The following is a 20,102-nucleotide window of genomic DNA, read 5'->3' as shown; positions in this document are numbered from 1 at the left end:
CACACCCGGGGAGGAGAGTGAAACCGGTTCGGTTTCTGTGTCAGTGCAGGTTTACACCCGGGACAAGAGTGAAACCGGTTCGGTTTCTGTGTCAGTGCAGGTTCACACCCGGGAGAAGAGTGGAACCGGTTCGGTTTCTGTGTCAGTGCAGGTTCACACCCGGGAGGAGAGTGAATCCGGTTCGGTTTCTGGGTCAGTGCAGGTTCACACCCGGGAGGAGAGTGAATCCGGTTCGGTTTCTGTGTCAGTGCAGGTTCACACCCGGGAGGAGAGTGAATCCGGTTCGGTTTCTGTGTCAGTGCGGGTTCCCACCCGGGAGGAGAGTGAAACCGGTTCGGTTTCTGTGTCAGTGCGGGTTCACACCCGGGAGGAGAGTGAAACCGGTTCGGTTTCTGTGTCAGTGCGGGTTCACACCCGGGAGGAGAGTGAAACCGGTTCGGTTTCCGTGTCAGTGCGGGTTCACACCCGGGAGGAGAGTGAAACCGGTTCGGTTTCCGTGTCAGTGCGGGTTCACACCCGGGAGGAGAGTGAAACCGGTTCGGTTTCCGTGTCAGTGCGGGTTCACACCCGGGAGGAGAGTGAAACCGGTTCGGTTTCCGTGTCAGTGCGGGTTCACACCCGGGAGGAGAGTGAAACCGGTTCGGTTTCCGTGTCAGTGCAGGTTCACACCCGAGAGGAGAGTGAAACCGGTTCGGTTTCCGTGTCAGTGCAGGTTCACACCCGGGGAGGAGAGTGAAACCGGTTCGGTTTCTGTGTCAGTGCAGGTTTACACCCGGGACAAGAGTGAAACCGGTTCGGTTTCTGTGTCAGTGCAGGTTCACACCCGGGAGAAGAGTGGAACCGGTTCGGTTTCTGTGTCAGTGCAGGTTCACACCCGGGAGGAGAGTGAATCCGGTTCGGTTTCTGGGTCAGTGCAGGTTCACACCCGGGAGGAGAGTGAATCCGGTTCGGTTTCTGTGTCAGTGCAGGTTCACACCCGGGAGGAGAGTGAATCCGGTTCGGTTTCTGTGTCAGTGCGGGTTCCCACCCGGGAGGAGAGTGAAACCGGTTCGGTTTCTGTGTCAGTGCAGGTTCACACCCGGGAGGAGAGTGAAACCGGTTCGGTTTCTGTGTCAGTACGGGTTCACACCCGGGAGGAGAGTGAATCCGGTTCGGTTTCTGTGTCAGTGCGGGTTCACACCCGGGACGAGAGTGAATCCGGTTCGGTTTTTGTGTCAGTGCGGGTTCACACCCGGGGAGAAAAGTGAAACCGGTTCGGTTTCTGTGTCAGCGCAGGTTCCCACCCGGGACGAGAGTGAATCCGGTTCGGTTTCTGTGTCAGTGCAGGTTCACACCCGGGAGGAGAGTGAAACCGGTTCGGTTTCTGTGTCAGCGCAGGTTCACACCCGGGACGAGAGTGAAACCGGTTCGGTTTCTGTGTCAGCGCAGGTTCACACCCGGGAGGAGAGTGAATCCGGTTCGGTTTCTGTGTCAGTGCAGGTTTACACCCGGGACAAGAGTGAAACCGGTTCGGTTTCTGTGTCAGTGCGGGTTCACACCCGGGACGAGAGTGAATCCGGTTCGGTTTTTGTGTCAGTGCAGGTTCACACCCGGGAGGAGAGTGAATCCGGTTCGGTTTCTGGGTCAGTGCAGGTTCACACCCGGGAGGAGAGTGAATCCGGTTCGGTTTCTGTGTCAGTGCAGGTTCACACCCGGGAGGAGAGTGAATCCGGTTCGGTTTCTGTGTCAGTGCGGGTTCCCACCCGGGAGGAGAGTGAAACCGGTTCGGTTTCTGTGTCAGTGCAGGTTCACACCCGGGAGGAGAGTGAAACCGGTTCGGTTTCTGTGTCAGTACGGGTTCACACCCGGGAGGAGAGTGAATCCGGTTCGGTTTCTGTGTCAGTGCGGGTTCACACCCGGGACGAGAGTGAATCCGGTTCGGTTTTTGTGTCAGTGCGGGTTCACACCCGGGGAGAAAAGTGAAACCGGTTCGGTTTCTGTGTCAGCGCAGGTTCCCACCCGGGACGAGAGTGAATCCGGTTCGGTTTCTGTGTCAGTGCAGGTTCACACCCGGGAGGAGAGTGAAACCGGTTCGGTTTCTGTGTCAGCGCAGGTTCACACCCGGGACGAGAGTGAAACCGGTTCGGTTTCTGTGTCAGCGCAGGTTCACACCCGGGAGGAGAGTGAATCCGGTTCGGTTTCTGTGTCAGTGCAGGTTCACACCCGGGAGGAGAGTGAATCCGGTTCGGTTTCTGTGTCAGTGCGGGTTCACACCCGGGACGAGAGTGAATCCGGTTCGGTTTTTGTGTCAGTGCGGGTTCACACCCGGGGAGAAAAGTGAAACCGGTTCGGTTTCTGTGTCAGTGCAGGTTCACACCCGGGAGGAGAGTGAATCCGGTTCGGTTTCTGTGTCAGCGCAGGTTCCCACCCGGGACGAGAGTGAATCCGGTTCGGTTTCTGTGTCAGTGCAGGTTCACACCCGGGAGGAGAGTGAATCTGGTTCGGTTTCTGTGTCAGCGCAGGTTCACACCCGGGAGGAGAGTGAATCCGGTTCGGTTTCTGTGTCAGTGCAGGTTCACACCCGGGAGAAGAGTGAATCCGGTTCGGTTTCTGTGTCAGTACGGGTTCACACTTGGGAGTAGAGTGAAACTGGTTCGGTTTCTGTGTCAGTATGGGTTCACACCCAGGAGAAGAGTGAATCGGGTTCGGTTTCTGTGTCAGTGCAGGTTCACACTTGGGACAAGAGTGAATCTGGTTCGGTTTCTGTGTCAGTACGGGTTCACACTTGGGAGTAGAGTGAAACTGGTTCGGTTTCTGTGTCAGTACGGGTTCACACCCAGGAGAAGAGTGAATCGGGTTCGGTTTCTGCGTCAGTGCAGGTTCACACTTGGGACAAGAGTGAATCCGGTTCCGTTTCTGTGTCAGTACAGGTTCACACTAGGGAGAAGAGTGAATCCGGTTCGGTTTCTGTGTCAGTGCAGGTTCACACCCGGGACGAGAGTGAATCCGGTTTGGTTTCTGTGTCAGTGCAGGTTCCCACCCGGGACGAGAGTGAATCCGGTTTGGTTTCTGTGTCAGCGCAGGTTCCCACCCGGGAGGAGAGTGAATCCGGCTCGGTTTCTGTGTCAGTACAAGTTCACACCAGGGAGAAGAGTTTGTCTCGTTCTCCCTGGTCCTTAGCTAGACGCCCTGTTGGTGTCCAGTCAGCCAGTGACCCCCCCGTCTCCCCCCGTCCCCCAGACTCAGGAGCGGGAGGAGGACCAGCGCACTCTCAACCTGGTGGGGGAGGCCCTGCGCCTGCTGGGCAACGCCCTGGTGTCCCTCAGCGACCTGCGCTGCAACCTGTCGTCCGGCCCCCCCCGCCACCTGCACGTGGTGCGGCCCATGGCCCACTACATGTCCCCCGTGGTCCTGCAGCCCGGCGGCCTGCCCAACATCCCCATCCAGGTGAGCCACCTCCGCCGCGGCCCGTCCTCGTTCCGGTCGGGGGTGTTCGTGACCCTCGGGGGGAGGGGGAGGAAGTATCGTCGTCATCATCGTCATCGTGTCCCCTGCCTCCCGCAGATAAACCTGGGGACCACTGTCACCATGACGGCCAATGGGCGCCAGGCAGGGGAGGGGCAGGCGGCCCCCGGGGCCCCTCCCCCAGCCCCTCCCACCGACCAGCCCGGGGGCGGGCCCCAGCCCCAGGTCCCGCCCGTCCCGGCCCCGACTCCGCCCCAGCCCGCCCCTGGCTCCGCCCAGGCCCCGCCCACCGCCGCCCAGCCCCGGGTCATCCGCATCACCCACCAGACCATGGAGCCCATGGTCATGATGCAGATGAACATCGACGGTCAGTTCCGCCTGTCCACCAGGCTCTTTCTCTTCTTCGGTTCTGGATGTCGGGGGGGGGTGGGGGTGTCTTGAGGGCTGTGTTTCTGGACCAGTGGCTCCTCCGTCTCTCCCCTCGGTCCGGGCGGAGTCGGTATGGCGCCTGCAGACGTTTACAGAACAGACGCACTGCGGCATGATCGGGGAGGCAACATTATTGAGAGACAGAGGGCTGAGGACGGAGGGGACCTCTTGATCTGGAGTCACAGGCTTTCCTACTGAGCAAGACCCCCACCCCCCCCCCCTCTCTCTCTCTCCCTCTCTATATCTCTGTGTCTCTCTGTCACTGTCTCTTTCTCACTCTGTCCCTGTGACACTCCATGTCTCCCACTCTGAATCTGTCTCACTCTGTCCCTGTGACACTCCCTGTCTCACTCTGTCCCTGTGACACTCCCTGTCTCCCCCTCTGAATCTCTCACTCTGTCCCTGTGACACTCCCTGTCTCCCACTCTGAATCTCTCACTCTGCCGCTGTGACACTCCCTGTCTCACTCTGTCCCTGTGACACTCCCTGTCTCCCACTCTGAATCTGTCTCACTCTGTCCCTGTGACACTCCCTGTCTCACTCTGCCACTGTGACACTCCCTGTCTCACTCTGCCACTGTGACACTCCCTGTCTCACTCTGTCCCTGTGACACTCCCTGTTTCCCACTCTGAGTCTGTCTCACTCTGTCCCTGTGACACTCCCTGTCTCACTCTGCCGCTGTGACACTCCCTGTCTCCCACTCTGAATCTCTCACTCTGCCACTGTGACACTCCCTGTCTCCCACTCTGAATCTCTCACTCTGCCACAGTGACACTCCCTGTCTCACTCTGCCGCTGTGACACTCCCTGTCTCCCACTCTGAATCTCTCACTCTGCCACTGTGACACTCCCTGTCTCACTCTGTCCCTGTGACACTCCCTGTCTCCCACTCTGAATCTGTCTCACTCTGTCCCTGTGACACTCCCTGTCTCCCACTCTGAATCTGTCTCACTCTGTCCCTGTGACACTCCCTGTCTCACTCTGTCCCTGTGACACTCCCTGTCTCACTCTGTCCCTGTGACACTCCCTGTCTCACTCTGTCCCTGTGACACTCCCTGTCTCACTCTGTCCCTGTGACACTCCCTGTCTCTCATTCTGAATCTCTCTCTCTCTCTCTCACACACGTTATCTTCATCTCTCTGACTCTCCAGATTCAGGCGCAGGAAACCAAATGCCCGGTTCTGGCTCTGCTCCGGCCCCTGGACAGAGTTCTGGTCAGTACGCCGCCGGTATTCACAGTCCTGGTCCTGGAGGGGTCAGTGTGTGTGTGTCTGCAGAGTCTCCAGGGGTCTTTAAAGCAGGGCTGTCCAGTCCTGGTCCTGGAGGGGTCAGTGTGTGTGTCTGCAGGGTCTCCAGGGGTCTTTAAAGCAGGGCTGTCCAGTCCTGGTCCTGGAGGGGTCAGTGTGTGTGTGTCTGCAGAGTCTCCAGGGGTCTTTAAAGCAGTGCTGTCCAGTCCTGGTCCTGGAGGGGTCAGTGTGTGTGTGTCTGCAGAGTCTCCAGGGGTCTTTAAAGCAGGGCTGTCCAGTCCTGGTCCTGGAGGGGTCAGTGTGTGTGTCTGCAGAGTCTCCAGGGGTCTTTAAAGCAGGGCTGTCCAGTCCTGGTCCTGGAGGGGTCAGTGTGTGTGTGTCTGCAGAACTACCCTAGTGAGATGAGTACGGATGAACAGGAAGTGTTAATCATGGAGTAAAGGAAATACGTCCTCTCCTGTGTGGGACTGACCTTAAGTGCAGTTATCCCTCGTGGCCTGTAGGTGGCGGCGTCTCGATGCAGATCCCCGGCTTGCCCCCGGAGTTCATGCAGGCCGTCGTGCACCAGATCACCCAGCAGGCCATCTCCATGGCGACGGCGGCCGCCGGGGGCGCCGGCGTCCCTGCTGGGGTTGGCCAGGTAGGGCAGCAGCAGCAGCAGCAGCACCAGCAGCAGCAGCAGGGACCGGGACAGCAGCCCCAGGGGGGCCCCTTCCCCCCCGCCCAGGCCAGAGTGGTCATCACCCGCCCCTCCTTCACCCCCCGGCCCCCCAGCCTGGGCCCCCGCGGCCCGTCCATCAACCTGAGAGCAACGGTGCCCGGCCAGGCTGGCATGCAGGTAATACTCCCCTCTCTCTCTCAGTGCAGTGTTCATGTCCTGGAGTGTCCAGTCAGTGTGTCTGTATGAACCCCTCTCTCTCTCAGTGCAGTGTTCATGTCCTGGAGTGTCCAGTCAGTGTGTCTGTATGAACCCCTCTCTCTCTCAGTGCAGTGTTCATGTACTGGAGTGTCCAGTCAGTGTGTCTGTATGAACCCCTCTCTCTCTCAGTGCAGTGTTCATGTCCTGGAGTGTCCAGTCAGTGTGTCTGTATGTACCCCCCTCTCTCTCAGTGCAGTGTTCATGTCCTGGAGTGTCCAGTCAGTGTGTCTGTATGAACCCCTCTCTCTCTCTCAGTGCAGTGTTCATGTACTGGAGTGTCCAGTCAGTGTGTCTGTATGAACCCCTCTCTCTCTCAGTGCAGTGTTCATGTACTGGAGTGTCCAGTCAGTGTGTCTGTATGAACCCCTCTCTCTCTCAGTGCAGTGTTCATGTACTGGAGTGTCCAGTCAGTGTGTGTGTATGAACCCCTCTCTCTCTCAGTGCAGTGTTCATGTACTGGAGTGTCCAGTCAGTGTGTCTGTATGAACCCCTCTCTCTCTCTCAGTGCAGTGTTCATGTCCTGGAGTGTCCAGTCAGTGTGTCTGTGTGAACCCCTCTCTCTCTCAGTGCAGTGTTCATGTACTGGAGTGTCCAGTCAGTGTGTCTGTGTGAACCCCTCTCTCTCTCAGTGCAGTGTTCATGTACTGGAGTGTCCAGTCAGTGTGTGTGTATGAACCCCTCTCTCTCTCAGTGCAGTGTTCATGTCCTGGAGTGTCCAGTCAGTGTGTCTGTATGAACCCCTCTCTCTCTCTCAGTGCAGTGTTCATGTCCTGGAGTGTCCAGTCAGTGTGTGTGTATGAACCCCTCTCTCTCTCTCTCTCAGTGCAGTGTTCATGTACTGGAGTGTCCAGTCAGGGTGTCTGTATGAACCCCTCTCTCTCTCTCTCTCAGTGCAGTGTTCATGTCCTGGAGTGTCCAGTCAGTGTGTGTGTATGAACCCCTCTCTCTCTCTCAGTGCAGTGTTCATGTACTGGAGTGTCCAGTCAGTGTGTCTGTGTGAACCCCTCTCTCTCTCAGTGCAGTGTTCATGTCCTGGAGTGTCCAGTCAGTGTGTCTGTATGAACCCCTCTCTCTCAGTGCAGTGTTCATGTACTGGAGTGTCCAGTCAGTGTGTCTGTATGAACCCCTCTCTCTCTCAGTGCAGTGTTCATGTACTGGAGTGTCCAGTCAGTGTGTCTGTATGAACCCCCCTCTCTCTCAGTGCAGTGTTCATGTACTGGAGTGTCCAGTCAGTGTGTGTGTATGAACCCCTCTCTCTCTCAGTGCAGTGTTCATGTCCTGGAGTGTCCAGTCAGTGTGTCTGTATGAACCCCTCTCTCTCTCTCAGTGCAGTGTTCATGTACTGGAGTGTCCAGTCAGTCAGTGTGTCTGTGTGAACCCCTCTCTCTGTTTCTTTAGGCTGGCTCCATCCCTCACGCCTCTCTCTCCCAGATGATCAATGGGCTGGTGGGACAGCTGCTGATGCCCGTTCACATGAGTGAGTCCACCTCTCCGGCCGTCCCTCCACCCCAGTCAGCCACCAACCGGTCATCGGTCATCGGTTTCTGAGTTTAAAACCCCCCCGTTGGCCAACTTCTCCTTGTGTCCCGTGGGATGATCGTTCTCAGCTTCCTGGTGCCTCACAGCAGTCGGTTTCAGATCTGAGCTGTTTGCGGACCTCCTGCTGTGGACAGTGTAGTTGTTCCGTTTATTTTTTAGGACTTGTAGAAACCAAGAGGTTCGAGCCTGAAGTGTCTGTTCGTCCAGCCAAGCTTTATAGTAGGCGGACAAGGGACCACAGTAAGGACTATAGTAGGTTTAGTAGCTCAGGGGGGACGTGGCTCTACACAGGTGATATATACACACGTTTCTCTACACCCTCCCCCTCCTGTAGCTTTCTCAGGACACTCCTGGACTCGGAAAGCACTTAAAACACTCCTGCCTTATCGGGGAGTTTGGTATAAACATTCCCTCGCCGTCAGGGAGTTCGGTACAGAGGAAGGCAGTTCAGTCCAGGGAGGGAGGAGCGCGGAGGTTCGGCACGCGTTTGGCATGGGGGTGCAGCGGGAGTTCACAGCTCCTGCCACTCTCTGGGTACAGGGCACAGATTCCGCCAGCAGGCTGGGACGGTGGTCAGGCCCCCCCGCCTGAAAGATGAATTTGCGAGGCTCGTCGCCTGCAGGTCCCGCTGTTAATTCTGATTGGGATCATTCGGGAACGACCGCGTCTCGACCGCAGGTCACTGTCATCGATCCCGTTGTTTCCAGTCAAGAAGCGTTTGCTCGGAGTCCAGCAGATCAGGGCGCAGCTCCTACCTCCGGGCAGTAAGACCGCTAAACAGCCCACCTGCAGCTCCTTCAGCAGATCACCTGTAGTGACTACAGGGACACACAGTTTTCACTGCATTCAGCATCACTGCACTAATTGTATATACTGCACACACCCTGGACAGATCGCAGCTCTCTCGATATTGAGCCCGGGCGGAGTTCATTTTATTCCGTTTCTACCGCGCTCTGATGGCCACGGTCCCCCTCCTCTCCGCCAGAGGGCGCTCCAACCTCCTCGCATCAGTTCTCTTCATGACCGCCTGCAGGATTGCCTGGTGCGGATTACCTGGTCAGACCGCATCTCGACCGCGGGTCACTGCAATCGATTTTATTGTTTCCAGTTAAGGAGCATTCGGTCAGAGTCTAACAGATCAGGGCCCAGCTCCTTCCTCCAGGCAGTAAGACCGCCGAACAGCCCACCTGCAGCTCCTTCAGCAGATCACCTGTAGTGACTACAGGGACACACAGTTTTCACTGCATTCACGATCACTGCACAACTTGGACATGACGTAGCGCACACCCTTGTTGTGCGTTTGATCAGTACGCTTCGATCCGCTTCCGATTTCCCGATTTGAGCTGGGGTGGGGGGGGGTTGGGGGGGACGACGGCTTCCGAGCAGGAAGAGGGGGTCGTGTGCGGCCTTTCGGTTTCTCGGTGTGTGCGTGCCGGCCGAGAACCTGTGAGATACGCGCGCGTGTCTAACGGTTAGATACTGGGAGTTCATTTCCTGTAACGTCTCGTCCTCTGTTTTCCCCCCTCAGCTGCGTCCGGCGAGCACACCAGCTCTTCCTCCAGCTCCTCCTCCTCCTCCTCCTCCTCCTCCTCCTCCTTCGCGTTCTCCGAGACCGCCCCGGCCCCCGCCGGCCAGGCCCCGCCCCCGGCCCCGCCCCCCGGCCCGGGCCCCGCCCCTCCCCAGCCCAACCTGGCCCAGCTGCTGGGCTCCCTCCTCGGCGGGGCGGCCGCCACCACCACCACGACGACGACGGGGGGGGGTGCCCCCCCAGGGGGGGTCATGGGGGGCGTAGGAGGAGGAGGAGGAGGAGGAGGAGGAGGAGGAGGAGGAGGAGGAGGGGGAGTAGGGGGCGCCAGCCCCCCGTCCATCACCATCACCATGCCAGGGGTCCCCGCCTTCATCCAGGGGGTGGCGGACTTCATTCAGGTCAGTGCGATGGGGGGGTACAGGCGGGAGGTGGGGAACCTCGGAGGAGGGAGGGACAGGGGTGACCCCCTCTTTCTCTCTCTCTCTCTCTCTCTCTCTCTCCACAGGCTGCTCAGCCAGTCTTCCCTCCCCCCTCCCAGCCCTCTGATCTTCGTCATCAGCCTCCTCAGCCTCAGCCGCCCCCCCAGCAGGGCTCCCCAGCGGCCCCGCCGCCGCCGCCCCCCCCCGGCAGCCCCCCGCAGGCCCAGGCGCAGGCCGGGGGGGAGTCCCTGAGCCCGGAGTTCTTCACGGGCATCGTGCAGGGGGTGCTCTCCTCCATGATGGGGTCCCTGGGCTCCCCGCAGGGCAGCAGCGAGAGCATCGCCGACTTCATCCAGCGGCTGTCCCAGACCAGCAACATCTTCGAGCCGGGCTCCGGGGCCGCCGTGGGTACGGACCGCTGGTACACCGAGGGGGGCGGGGGTGGGGAACAAGCTGATACCCTGGCTTCTCTCCAGACACAGCTGGGTGAGCTCCTCCAGTCAGGACAGGGGGCCCTTCTGTACACAGAGAGTGGCGGGGGTGTGGAACAAGCTGCCCAGTCCGTGTGGTTGAAGCCGATACCCTGGCTTCTCTCCAGACACAGCTGGGTGAGCTCCTCCAGTCAGGACAGGAGGCTCTTCTGTACACAGAGAGTGGCAGGGGTGTGGAACAAAGCCGATACCCTGGCTTCTCTCCAGACACAGCTGGGTGAGCTCCTCCAGTCAGGACAGGGGGCTCTACTGTACACAGAGGGGGGTGGGGGTGGGGAACAAGCTGCCCAGCCTCGCTCAGCCCCCCCCTCTCCCCCGTTCCCAGGCTTCTTCGGCGACCTGCTGTCCCTGATCTGCCAGCGCTTCTCCATGGTGGACATGGTGATGCTGCTGCACGGGCAGCACCAGCCCCTGGGCCGGATCCAGCCCCAGCTGCGGGCCTTCTTCACCGAGCAGTACCTGCAGGGCCGCGAGCCCACCGACGCCAACATCCGGGTGAGCGCGCGGGGGGGCGGCGTGGCGCCAGGGGCAGACTGACCACGCAGGGGCAGACCTGCGAGATGGTGCTCCTGTGCCCCTGTCTCTCTCTCTCTCTCTCTGCTCCTGTGCCCCTGTCTCTCTCTCTCTCTCTCTGCTCCTGTGCCCCTGTCTCTCTCTCTCTCTGCTCCTGTGCCCCTGTCTCTCTCTCTCTCTCTGCTCCTGTGCCCCTGTCTCTCTCTCTCTCTCTCTCTGCTCCTGTGCCCCTGTCTCTCTCTCTCTCTCTCTCTGCTCCTGTGCCCCTGTCTCTCTCTCTCTCTCTCTCTCTGCTCCTGTGCCCCTGTCTCTCTCTCTCTCTCTCTCTCTCTCTGCTCCTGTGCCCCTGCTCTCTCTCTCTCTCTCTCTCTCTCTCTCTCTCTCTCTCTCTCTCTCTCTCTCTCTCTCTCTCTCTCTCTGCTCCTGTGCCCCTGTCTCTCTCTCTGGGCCTGTCTCTGTTCATCCGTCTCGCTGTCTGGGCCCGGGCCTGTCTCTGCCTCTCGGTTCAGTTCCAGAGGCTTTGCTGGCATGTCCCCCTGAGCCTGGGTCTCTGTCCCCGGTGTGGACGTACCAGCGGAGGGAGAGCTGCTCTTTAAGAGCTCCGTTGATTTCCTGCAGGCTGCTGCTGAGGACCTCATTCACAATCTGGAGGAGTACATCACCGAGAGCTTCGTAAGGCCATCTCTCCTCTCTCTCTCACGGTGTCTCCTGTCTCTGTGGTGTGCGTGTTTGTGACTGAGGGGTCCTCTGTGATCTCCTCCCTCTCGCTGTGTCTTCTGTCTCTGTGGTGTGTGTTTATTACTGAGGGGTCCTCTGTGATCTCCTCTCTCTCTCTCACACTGTGTCTCCTGTCCTGTTCTGTGTGTTTGTTACTGAAGGGTCCTCTGTGTCTCCCGTCCTGTTGTGTGTGTGTGTCTCTCTCTCTCACTGTGTCTCCTGTCCTGTTGTGTGTTTATTACTGAGGGATTCTCTGTGCTCTCCTCTCTCTCTCTCACTGTGTCTCCTGTCCTGTTGTGTGTGTTTATGACTGAGGAATTCTCTGTGATCTCTCTCTCTCACTGTGTCTCCTGTCCTGTTGTGTGTGTTTATGACTGAGTGATTCCCTGTGATCTCCTCTCTCTCACTGTGTCTCCTGTCCTCTGGTGTGCTCCTGGTTTCTCTCCAGTCCACAGTCAGCGTCCGGGAGGGAGTGAACATCACTCAGACCAACGTGGAGTTCCTGACGGAGCAGTTCATCCGCATCGCCACTCACATCCTGCGCAGCACAGGTGAGGAGTCTCCCCCCCGTCCCCTCCCCTCTTCTTTACACAAAGGGCGGTGGGGGTGGGGAACAAGCCGCCCAGCCCCTGTGGTTGAAGCCGATACCCCGGCTTCTCTCAGGACACAGCTGGGTGAGATCATTTATCGTTTAACTACCACACGGACGAGAGTGGGAGTAAAAGGGCAAAATGTCCGCTGTTATTTATTTTTTCGCCAGCAAAAGGCATCCCGTTCGGCGCGTAAAATAGTTCCCGTCTCCCCCTGAAGACATGTGGCGTAGGGATACGCCAGTGCCGCAGCGCTCGCTGTTCCCACTGGCCAGTCCCTCTGGCCGGATGGGAAGGTTCCCGCCTTCCCATCATGCACTTCTGCCAAATCCCAGAAGAGAGTCTGGTTTCCTGTTCAGCGAAAGGAAAGGTGGTGGTGGTGGTGGGTGGGGGGGTATTTCTTCCGGGAGCCTGCGAGCTGCGCTGTTCTCTCTGCCGTGGAGCTCATCAGGGTTGTTTTCGCCCCCTGACCCCTGACCCCCCTCCGCCCACCCCAGACCAGACGTTCGGCCAGCGGCTGCTGGAGCTGTGCAACCAGGGCCTGTTCGAGTGTCTGGCCCTGAACCTGTACTGCCTGCGGGGGGAGCAGAGCTCGCTGACGGCCGTCATCAACCACCGCATCGTGAGTCTCTCTCGCGTCTGTGGGCCGCGGGCGGGGGGCGGCGTGGGCGTGTGCACCCCTTCTCTCTCTCTCTGTAGGCTCTGGTCAGTGTGTCCACCCCTTCTCTCTCTCTCTCTGTAGGCTCTGGTCAGTGTGTCCACCTCCTCTCTCTCTCTCTGTAGGCTCTAGTCAGTGTGTCCACCTCTTCTCTCTCTCTCTCTCTCTCTGTAGGCTCTGGTCAGTGTGTCCACCCCTTCTCTCTCTCTCTCTCTCTCTCTGTAGGCTCTGGTCAGTGTGTCCACCCCTTCTCTCTCTCTGTAGGCTCTGGTCAGTGTGTCCACCTCTTCTCTCTCTCTCTGTAGGCTCTGGTCAGTGTGTCCACCCCTTCTCTCTCTCTCTCTGTAGGCTCTGGTCAGTGTGTCCACCTCCTCTCTCTCTCTCTGTAGGCTCTAGTCAGTGTGTCCACCTCTTCTCTCTCTCTCTCTCTCTCTCTCTCTCTGTAGGCTCTGGTCAGTGTGTCCACCCCTTCTCTCTCTCTGTAGGCTCTGGTCAGTGTGTCCACCCCTTCTCTCTCTCTGTAGGCTCTGGTCAGTGTGTCCACCCCTTCTCTCTCTCTCTGTAGGCTCTGGTCAGTGTGTCCACCTCTTCTCTCTCTCTCTGTAGGCTCTGGTCAGTGTGTCCACCTCTTCTCTCTCTCTCTGTAGGCTCTGGTCAGTGTGTCCACCCCTTCTCTCTCTCTGTAGGCTCTGGTCAGTGTCCACCTCTCTCTCTCTGTAGGTTCTAGTCAGTGTCCACATCTTCTCTCTCTCTGTAGGCTCTAGTCAGTGGTCAGTGTGTCCACCTCTCTCTCTATGGGCTGTCAGTGTTAACCGGTCAGTGTGTCCACCTCTCTCTCTATGGGCTGTCAGTGTTAACCGGTCAGTGTGTCCACCTCTCTCTCTATGGGCTGTCAGTCGTAACCGGTCAGTGTGTCCACCTCTCTCTCTCTATGGGCTGCCAGCAGTAGCTGGTCAGTCGGTCAGTTGTTTCTGTTTTGTCACGGTGTCCCTCTGTCGCCCTCAGAGGAGGATGTCTGCGGAGGTCAACCCCTCCCTGGTCAACTGGCTGACCACCATGATGGCCATGCGGCTGCAGGTCATTCTGGAGCACATGCCGGTGACCGAGGAGCAGGTCCTGCCCTACGTCCGGCACACGCAGGTACGTCCCGCGCCGTGCCGGGGTCGGGGGTGAGGGGTCAGCGGTCAGCGGTGACGTCTCTCTCTCTCTCTCCTGTGTTGTCAGGGCGAGCCGGCGGCGGCGGAGGAGGAGGAGGAGGAGCGAGTGTCAGAGCCACGGGCTGAAGAGGAGCCCCCGAGCGCAGAGGTGAGGAAGGAAGCGCTGGCCACACCGACCCCGTCGTGCAATTGCACGCACGCGCGCGCGCACACACACTTACGTTGGCGCACACACTGACAACGTTGGCTCTGTGTCTCGTGCACACTGGTGCTCCCCTGCCTGCTCACGCTGTCACACTCACACTGGCGCTGTGTCTCGTGCACACTGGCGCTGTGTCTCGTGCACACTGGTGCTCCCCTGCCTGCTCACGCTGTCACACTCACACTGGCGCTGTGTCTCGTGCACACTGGCGCTGTGTCTCGTGCACACTGGTGCTCCCCTGCATGCTCACGCGGTCACACTCACACTGGTGCTCTCTCTCGTGCACACTGGTGCTCTCTCTCGTGCACACTGGCGCTGTGTCTCGTGCACACTGGTGCTCCCCTGGCTGCTCACGCGGTCACACTCACACTGGCGCTGTGTCTCGTGCACACTGGTGCTCTCCTGCATGCTCACGCGGTCACACTCACACTGGTGCTCTCTCTCGTGCACACTGGCGCTGTGTCTCGTGCACACTGGTGCTCCCCTGCCTGCTCATGCGGTCACACTCACACTGGCGCTGTGTCTCGTGCACACTGGTGCTCTCCTGCCTGCTCACGCGGTCACACTCACACTGGCGCTGTGTCTCGTGCACACTGGTGCTCTCCTGCATGCTCACGCGGTCACACTCACACTGGTGCTCTCTCTCGTGCACACTGGCGCTGTGTCTCGTGCACACTGGTGCTCCCCTGCCTGCTCATGCGGTCACACTCACACTGGCGCTGTGTCTCGTGCACACTGGTGCTCTCCTGCCTGCTCACGCGGTCACACTCACACTGGCGCTGTGTCTCGTGCACACTGGTGCTCTCCTGCCTGCTCACGCTGTCACACTCACACTGGCGCTGTGTCTCGTGTACACTGGTGCTCCCCTGCATTCTCACTCGGTCACACTCACACTGGCGCTGTGTCTCGTGCACACTGGTGCTCCCCTGCATTCTCACTCGGTCACACTCACACTGGTGCTCTCTCGTGCGTACTGGTGCTCCCCTGCCTGCTCACGCTGTCACACTCACACTGGCGCTGTGTCTCGTGCACACTGGTGCTCCCCTGCATGCTCACGTGGTCACGCTCACACTGGTGCTCCCCTGCGTGCTCACGTGGTCACACTCACACTGGCGCTCTCTCTCGTGCACACTGGCGCTCCCCTGCCTGCTCACGCTGTCACACTCACACTGGCGCTCCCCTGCCTGCTCACGCTGTCACACTCACACTGGCGCTCTCCTGCCTGCTCACGCTGTCACACTCACACTGGCGCTCCCCTGCCTGCTCACGCTGTCACACTCACACTGGCGCTCCCCTGCCTGCTCACGCTGTCACACTCACACTGGCGCTCCCCTGCCTGCTCACGCTGTCACACTCACACTGGCGCTCCCCTGCCTGCTCACGCTGTCACACTCACACTGGCGCTCCCCTGCCTGCTCACGCTGTCACACTCACACTGGCGCTCCCCTGCCTGCTCACGCTGTCACACTCACACTGGCGCTCCCCTGCCTGCTCACGCTGTCACACTCACACTGGCGCTCTCCTGCCTGCTCACGCTGTCACACTCACACTGGCGCTCTCCTGCCTGCTCACGCTGTCACACTCACACTGGCGCTCCCCTGCCTGCTCACGCTGTCACACTCACACTGGCGCTCTCCTGCCTGCTCACGCTGTCACACTCACACTGGCGCTCTCCTGCCTGCTCACGCTGTCACACTCACACTGGCGCTCTCCTGCCTGCTCACGCTGTCACACTCACACTGGCGCTCCCCTGCCTGCTCACGCTGTCACACTCACACTGGCGCTCCCCTGCCTGCTCACGCTGTCACACTCACACTGGCGCTCTCCTGCCTGCTCACGCTGTCACACTCACACTGGTGCTCTCCTGCCTGCTCACGCGGTCACACTCACACTGGCGCTGTGTCTCGTGCACACTGGTGCTCTCCTGCATGCTCACGCTGTCACACTCACACTGGCGCTCCCCTGCCTGCTCACGCTGTCACACTCACACTGGCGCTCCCCTGCCTGCTCACGCTGTCACACTCACACTGGCGCTCCCCTGCCTGCTCACGCTGTCACACTCACACTGGCGCTCTCCTGCCTGCTCACGCTGTCACACTCACACTGGTGCTCTCCTGCCTGCTCACGCTGTCACACTCACACTGGTGCTCTCCTGCCTGCTCACGCGGTCACACTCACACTGGTGCTCACGTGAACACACACACACGCACGCTGGCGCACTGACTGCTGTGTGGACAGAGGGGCCAGTCGCACCGGTCAGTGAAAGCACAGGAGGTACGGGCTGAGACCCCCAAGAGTGACCACCCCCCCCCACCCTCCTATTCCTCTGTCCAGATGGAGGAGTCCTCCTCTGCCTCACCCACTCCGGCCACTACTGCGGAGGAGGCCATGGCGTCGTCGGGGGAGACGGTCGCCGCGGCGGCGCAGAGGGAGGAGCCGGAGGGAGAGCCCTGGGCCGCGGCTGTGCCGCCGGTGAGACTCGAACCCGCCCAGCCCCCCCCCCCCCCACACGCGCATGGATGGAGCCGTCTCTCTGTGCAAGTGGCGTGTATAGTCCAGCAGCACCCGTGTTTCCCCTTAACCCCCCTCCCTCTCTCTCCTCCCTCTCTCTCCCTCCTCTCTCCCCCCTCTCTCCCTCTCTCTCTCAGGAGTGGGTGCCCATCATGAGACAGGACCTGCAGACTCAGAGGAAGATGAAGTCCCAGCCGCCCCTCAGCGACGCCTACCTCAGCGGCATGCCGGCCAAGCGCAGGAAGGTGAGACCCCCCTTCTCTCGCTGTGTGCGTCCCCTGTGTCCCCTGTCTCTGTGTGTCGTGTGTGTCCAGTGCGTCCCCTGTCTCTGTGTGTCGTGTGTGTCCAGTGCGTCCCCTGTCTCTGTGAGTCGTGTGTCGTGTGTGTCCTGTCCCCTGTCTCTGTGAGTCGTGTGTGTCCTGTCCCCTGTCTCTCTCTGGGTTCAGCGAGCTCTGTTGGCCAGCCCGATGAGCTGCGGTGTTGCTCAGGCAGACACAGTCCTCAGAGCGGGTCCGGTCGCTCACAGCCCCTGTCCCGTCCTGTCCCTGTCTCTGTGTGTGTCCTCAGTGTGTCCCCTGTCTCTGTGTGTGTCCTCAGTGTGTCCCCTGTCTCTGTGTGTCGTGTGTGTCCTGTCCCCTGTCTCTGTGTGTCGTGTGTGTCCTGTCCCCTGTCTCTGTGTGTGTCCTCAGTGTGTCCTGTCCCCTGTCTCTGTGTGTCGTGTGTGTCCTGTCCCCTGTCTCTGTGTGTGTCCTCAGTGTGTCCTGTCCCCTGTCTCTGTGTGTGTCCTGTCCCCTGTCTCTGTGTGTGTCCTGTCCCCTGTCTCTGTGTGTGTCCTGTCCCCTGTCTCTCTCTGGGTTCAGCGAGCCCTGTTGGCCAGCCCGGTGAGCTGCGGTGCTGCTCAGGCAGACACGGTCGCTCACAGCCCCTGTCCTGTCCCGTCCCTGTCTCTGTGTGTCCTGTCCCCTGTCTCAGTGTGTCCTGTCCCCTGTCTCTGTGTGTGTCCTGTCCCCTGTCTCTCTCTGGGTTCAGCGAGCCCTGTTGGCCAGCCCAATGAGCTGCGGTGCTGCACAGGCAGACATGGTCGCTCACAGCCCCTGTCCTGTCCTGTCCCTGTCTCTGTGTGTCCTGTCCCCTGTCTCTGTGTGTCCTCAGTGTGTCCTGTCTCCTGTCTCTGTGTGTCCTGTGTGTCCTGTCCCCTGTCTCTCTCTGGGTTCAGCGAGCCCTGTTGGCCAGCCCGGTGAGCTGCGGTGCTGCTCAGGCAGACACGGTCGCTCACAGCCCCTGTCCTGTCCCGTCCCGTCCCGCAGACAGTGCAGAGCGAGGGCCCCTACCTGTCCCTGTCGGAGGCCGTGACGCGGGCCGCCCGGACCGTGGGCGCCAAGCCCGTCACCAGCGCCGAGAGCCTGCAGGCCGAGCTGGACGGGCCGGAGCTGCAGGAGGCGTACGTCGAGCAGGTGGGGGTCCGCTCCGTGACGGTCCGGTGGAGTCCAGTCCAGTCCAGTCCAGTCCAGTTCAGGGTCCGGGCTGGTGGAGTCCAGTCCAGTCCGGTTCAGGGTCCGGTCTGGTGGAGTCCAGTCCAGTTCAGAGTCTGGTCCAGTCCAATTCACAGTCTGGTGCAGTCTGGTGCAGGGTCCAGTGAAGTCCAGTCCAGTTCACAGTCCGGTGCAGTCCACAGTCCGGTGCAGTCCAGTCCAGTCCGGTTCAGAATCCAGTCTGTTTCGCAGTCCAGTCCAGTCTGGTGCAGTGCAGTCCAGTTCACAGTCCAGTGCAGTCCAGTTCACAGTCCAGTGCAGTCCAGTCCAGTTCACAGTCCAGTGCAGTCCGGTGCAGTGCAGTCCAGTTCTCAGAGTCCGGTCCAGTGCAGTCTGGTGCAGTCTGGTGCAGTCCAGTTCAGTTCTCAGAGTCCGGTCCGGTGCAGTCCAGTCCAGTCCAGTCCAGTCCAGTCCAGTCCAGTTCAGAATCCAGTCTGTTTCCCAGTCCAGTTCACAGTCCAGTGCAGTCCGGTGCAGTGCAGTCCAGTTCTCAGAGTCTGGTCCAGTCCAGTGCAGTGCAGTCCAGTTCTCAGAGTCCGGTCCAGTGCAGTCTGGTGCAGTCCAGTCCAGTTCTCAGAGTCTGGTCCAGTGCAGTCTGGTGCAGTCCAGTTCAGTTCTCAGAGTCCGGTCCGGTGCAGTCCAGTCCGGTCCAGTTCAGAATCCAGTCTGTTTCCCAGTCCAGTTCACAGTCCAGTGCAGTCCGGTGCAGTGCAGTCCAGTTCTCAGAGTCCGGTCCAGTGCAGTCCAGTCCAGACCAGTTCAGAATCCAGTCTGTTTCCCAGTCCAGTTCACAGTCCAGTTCTCAGAGTCCGGTGCAGTGCAGTCCAGTTCTCAGAGTCCGGTCCAGTGCAGTCCAGTCCAGTCCAGTTCAGAATCCAGTCTGTTTCCCAGTCCAGTTCACAGTCCAGTGCAGTCCGGTGCAGTGCAGTCCAGTTCTCAGAGTCCGGTCCAGTGCAGTCTGGTGCAGTCCAGTTCAGTTCTCAGAGTCCGGTCCGGTGCAGTCCAGTCCAGTTCAGAATCCAGTCTGTTTCCCAGTCCAGTTCACAGTCCAGTGCAGTCTGGTGCAGTGCAGTCCAGTTCACAGTCCAGTGCAGTCCAGTCCAGTTCTCAGAGTCCGGTCCGGTGCAGTCCAGTCCAGTCCAGTCCAGTCCGGTTCAGAATCCAGTCTGTTTCCCAGTCCGGTCCAGTCCAGAGTCCAGTCCAGCCCGGCCCCCCCCGACCCTGACCGGCCGCCCCTCTCTCTGCCTCCGCAGGTCAAGTCCAACATCCAGAAGCGCCTGCGAGAGGACCCCGACTACAGCACGCCAGCGCGCTTCCCCAGCGCCCAGCGGGCCTTCTCCCCGGACTCCTGACGCCCCCCCGCCGCCCCCCCCGCCCCGACTCAGTCGCATGCACTTGAGATCCGAGCTTCTGCTGCTGTTGGTTTTTTTTGGGGGGACTCCCGAATACAGCCTGCTGGCCGGAATATCTGTCCGTCATTTTTTCCCCCGCCCACCTCTCTTCTCCTCCCATTGGGTCATAGCGGTGTGTGTGTGCTCCTTGTCCCGCCCCCCTCTCCTGTTCACCCTGGCTCGCCGTTGGACGACCGCCCCGCCAATCGCCCTCCCCTCCCGCCCTGATTGGCCGCGGTGTGAGCGTCCGTCTCCTCTTCCTGGCGGTGATTCTCTCTCGGACGGAGAATGTAAACAAACAAAAACAAACAAACAAGCGCCCCGCTGATTCTCTGGCCTGGTAGCTCTCCTCCCGATCGTAATAAAACGTTCTTTTGTTGCCGTTGTTTGATTTTGTGCTGTGCCTCTCTGGGGTGGGCGGAGCCGGGTCAGTACTGGGGTGGGGGTAGGAGGAGACACTCTGGGCTGTACAGTCTGATCTACAGTCTCTCTCTCTCTCTCCTGTCCCTGATCTGCTGTGTGTTGGGGCTGTAGGAGGAGACACTCTGGGCTGTACAGTCTGATCTACAGTCTCTCTCTCTCTCTCCTGCCCCTGATCTGCTGTGTGTTGGGGCTGTAGGAGGAGACACTCTGGGCTGTACAGTCTGATCTACAGTCTCTCTCTCTCTCCTGCCCCTGATCTGCTGTGTGTTGGGGCTGTAGGAGGAGACACTCTGGGCTGTACAGTCTGATCTACAGTCTCTCTCTCTCCTGCCCCTGATCTGCTGTGTGTTGGGGCTGTAGGAGGAGACACTCTGGGCTGGACAGTCTGATCTA

At 59.8% G+C, this 20,102-nt stretch overlaps 1 protein-coding gene across 1 annotated transcript in view; it reads left to right on the top strand.

The window, feature by feature from the left end:
* The window catches only part of LOC138242480 (large proline-rich protein BAG6-like), a 33,915-nt gene extending 14,243 nt beyond the window's left edge, over window positions 1–19,672 (top strand). Inside the window, 17 exon segments of the mRNA XM_069198022.1 lie at window positions 3,220–3,426; window positions 3,544–3,811; window positions 5,024–5,086; window positions 5,623–5,957; window positions 7,437–7,515; window positions 9,106–9,503; window positions 9,611–9,932; window positions 10,341–10,510; window positions 11,147–11,200; window positions 11,694–11,796; window positions 12,333–12,457; window positions 13,499–13,633; window positions 13,718–13,798; window positions 16,187–16,324; window positions 16,501–16,608; window positions 17,671–17,817; window positions 19,149–19,672. Coding sequence (XP_069054123.1) covers window positions 3,220–3,426; window positions 3,544–3,811; window positions 5,024–5,086; window positions 5,623–5,957; window positions 7,437–7,515; window positions 9,106–9,503; window positions 9,611–9,932; window positions 10,341–10,510; window positions 11,147–11,200; window positions 11,694–11,796; window positions 12,333–12,457; window positions 13,499–13,633; window positions 13,718–13,798; window positions 16,187–16,324; window positions 16,501–16,608; window positions 17,671–17,817; window positions 19,149–19,247 — 2,832 coding nt within the window. The 3' untranslated portion in view covers window positions 19,248–19,672.
* Window positions 19,673–20,102: the final 430 nt, after the last annotated feature.

This window comes from Lepisosteus oculatus, chromosome 14 (assembly GCF_040954835.1).
Source record: "Lepisosteus oculatus isolate fLepOcu1 chromosome 14, fLepOcu1.hap2, whole genome shotgun sequence".
Classification (NCBI taxonomy): domain Eukaryota; kingdom Metazoa; phylum Chordata; class Actinopteri; order Semionotiformes; family Lepisosteidae; genus Lepisosteus; species Lepisosteus oculatus.
This window is presented reverse-complemented; position numbering and strand designations above follow the sequence as displayed.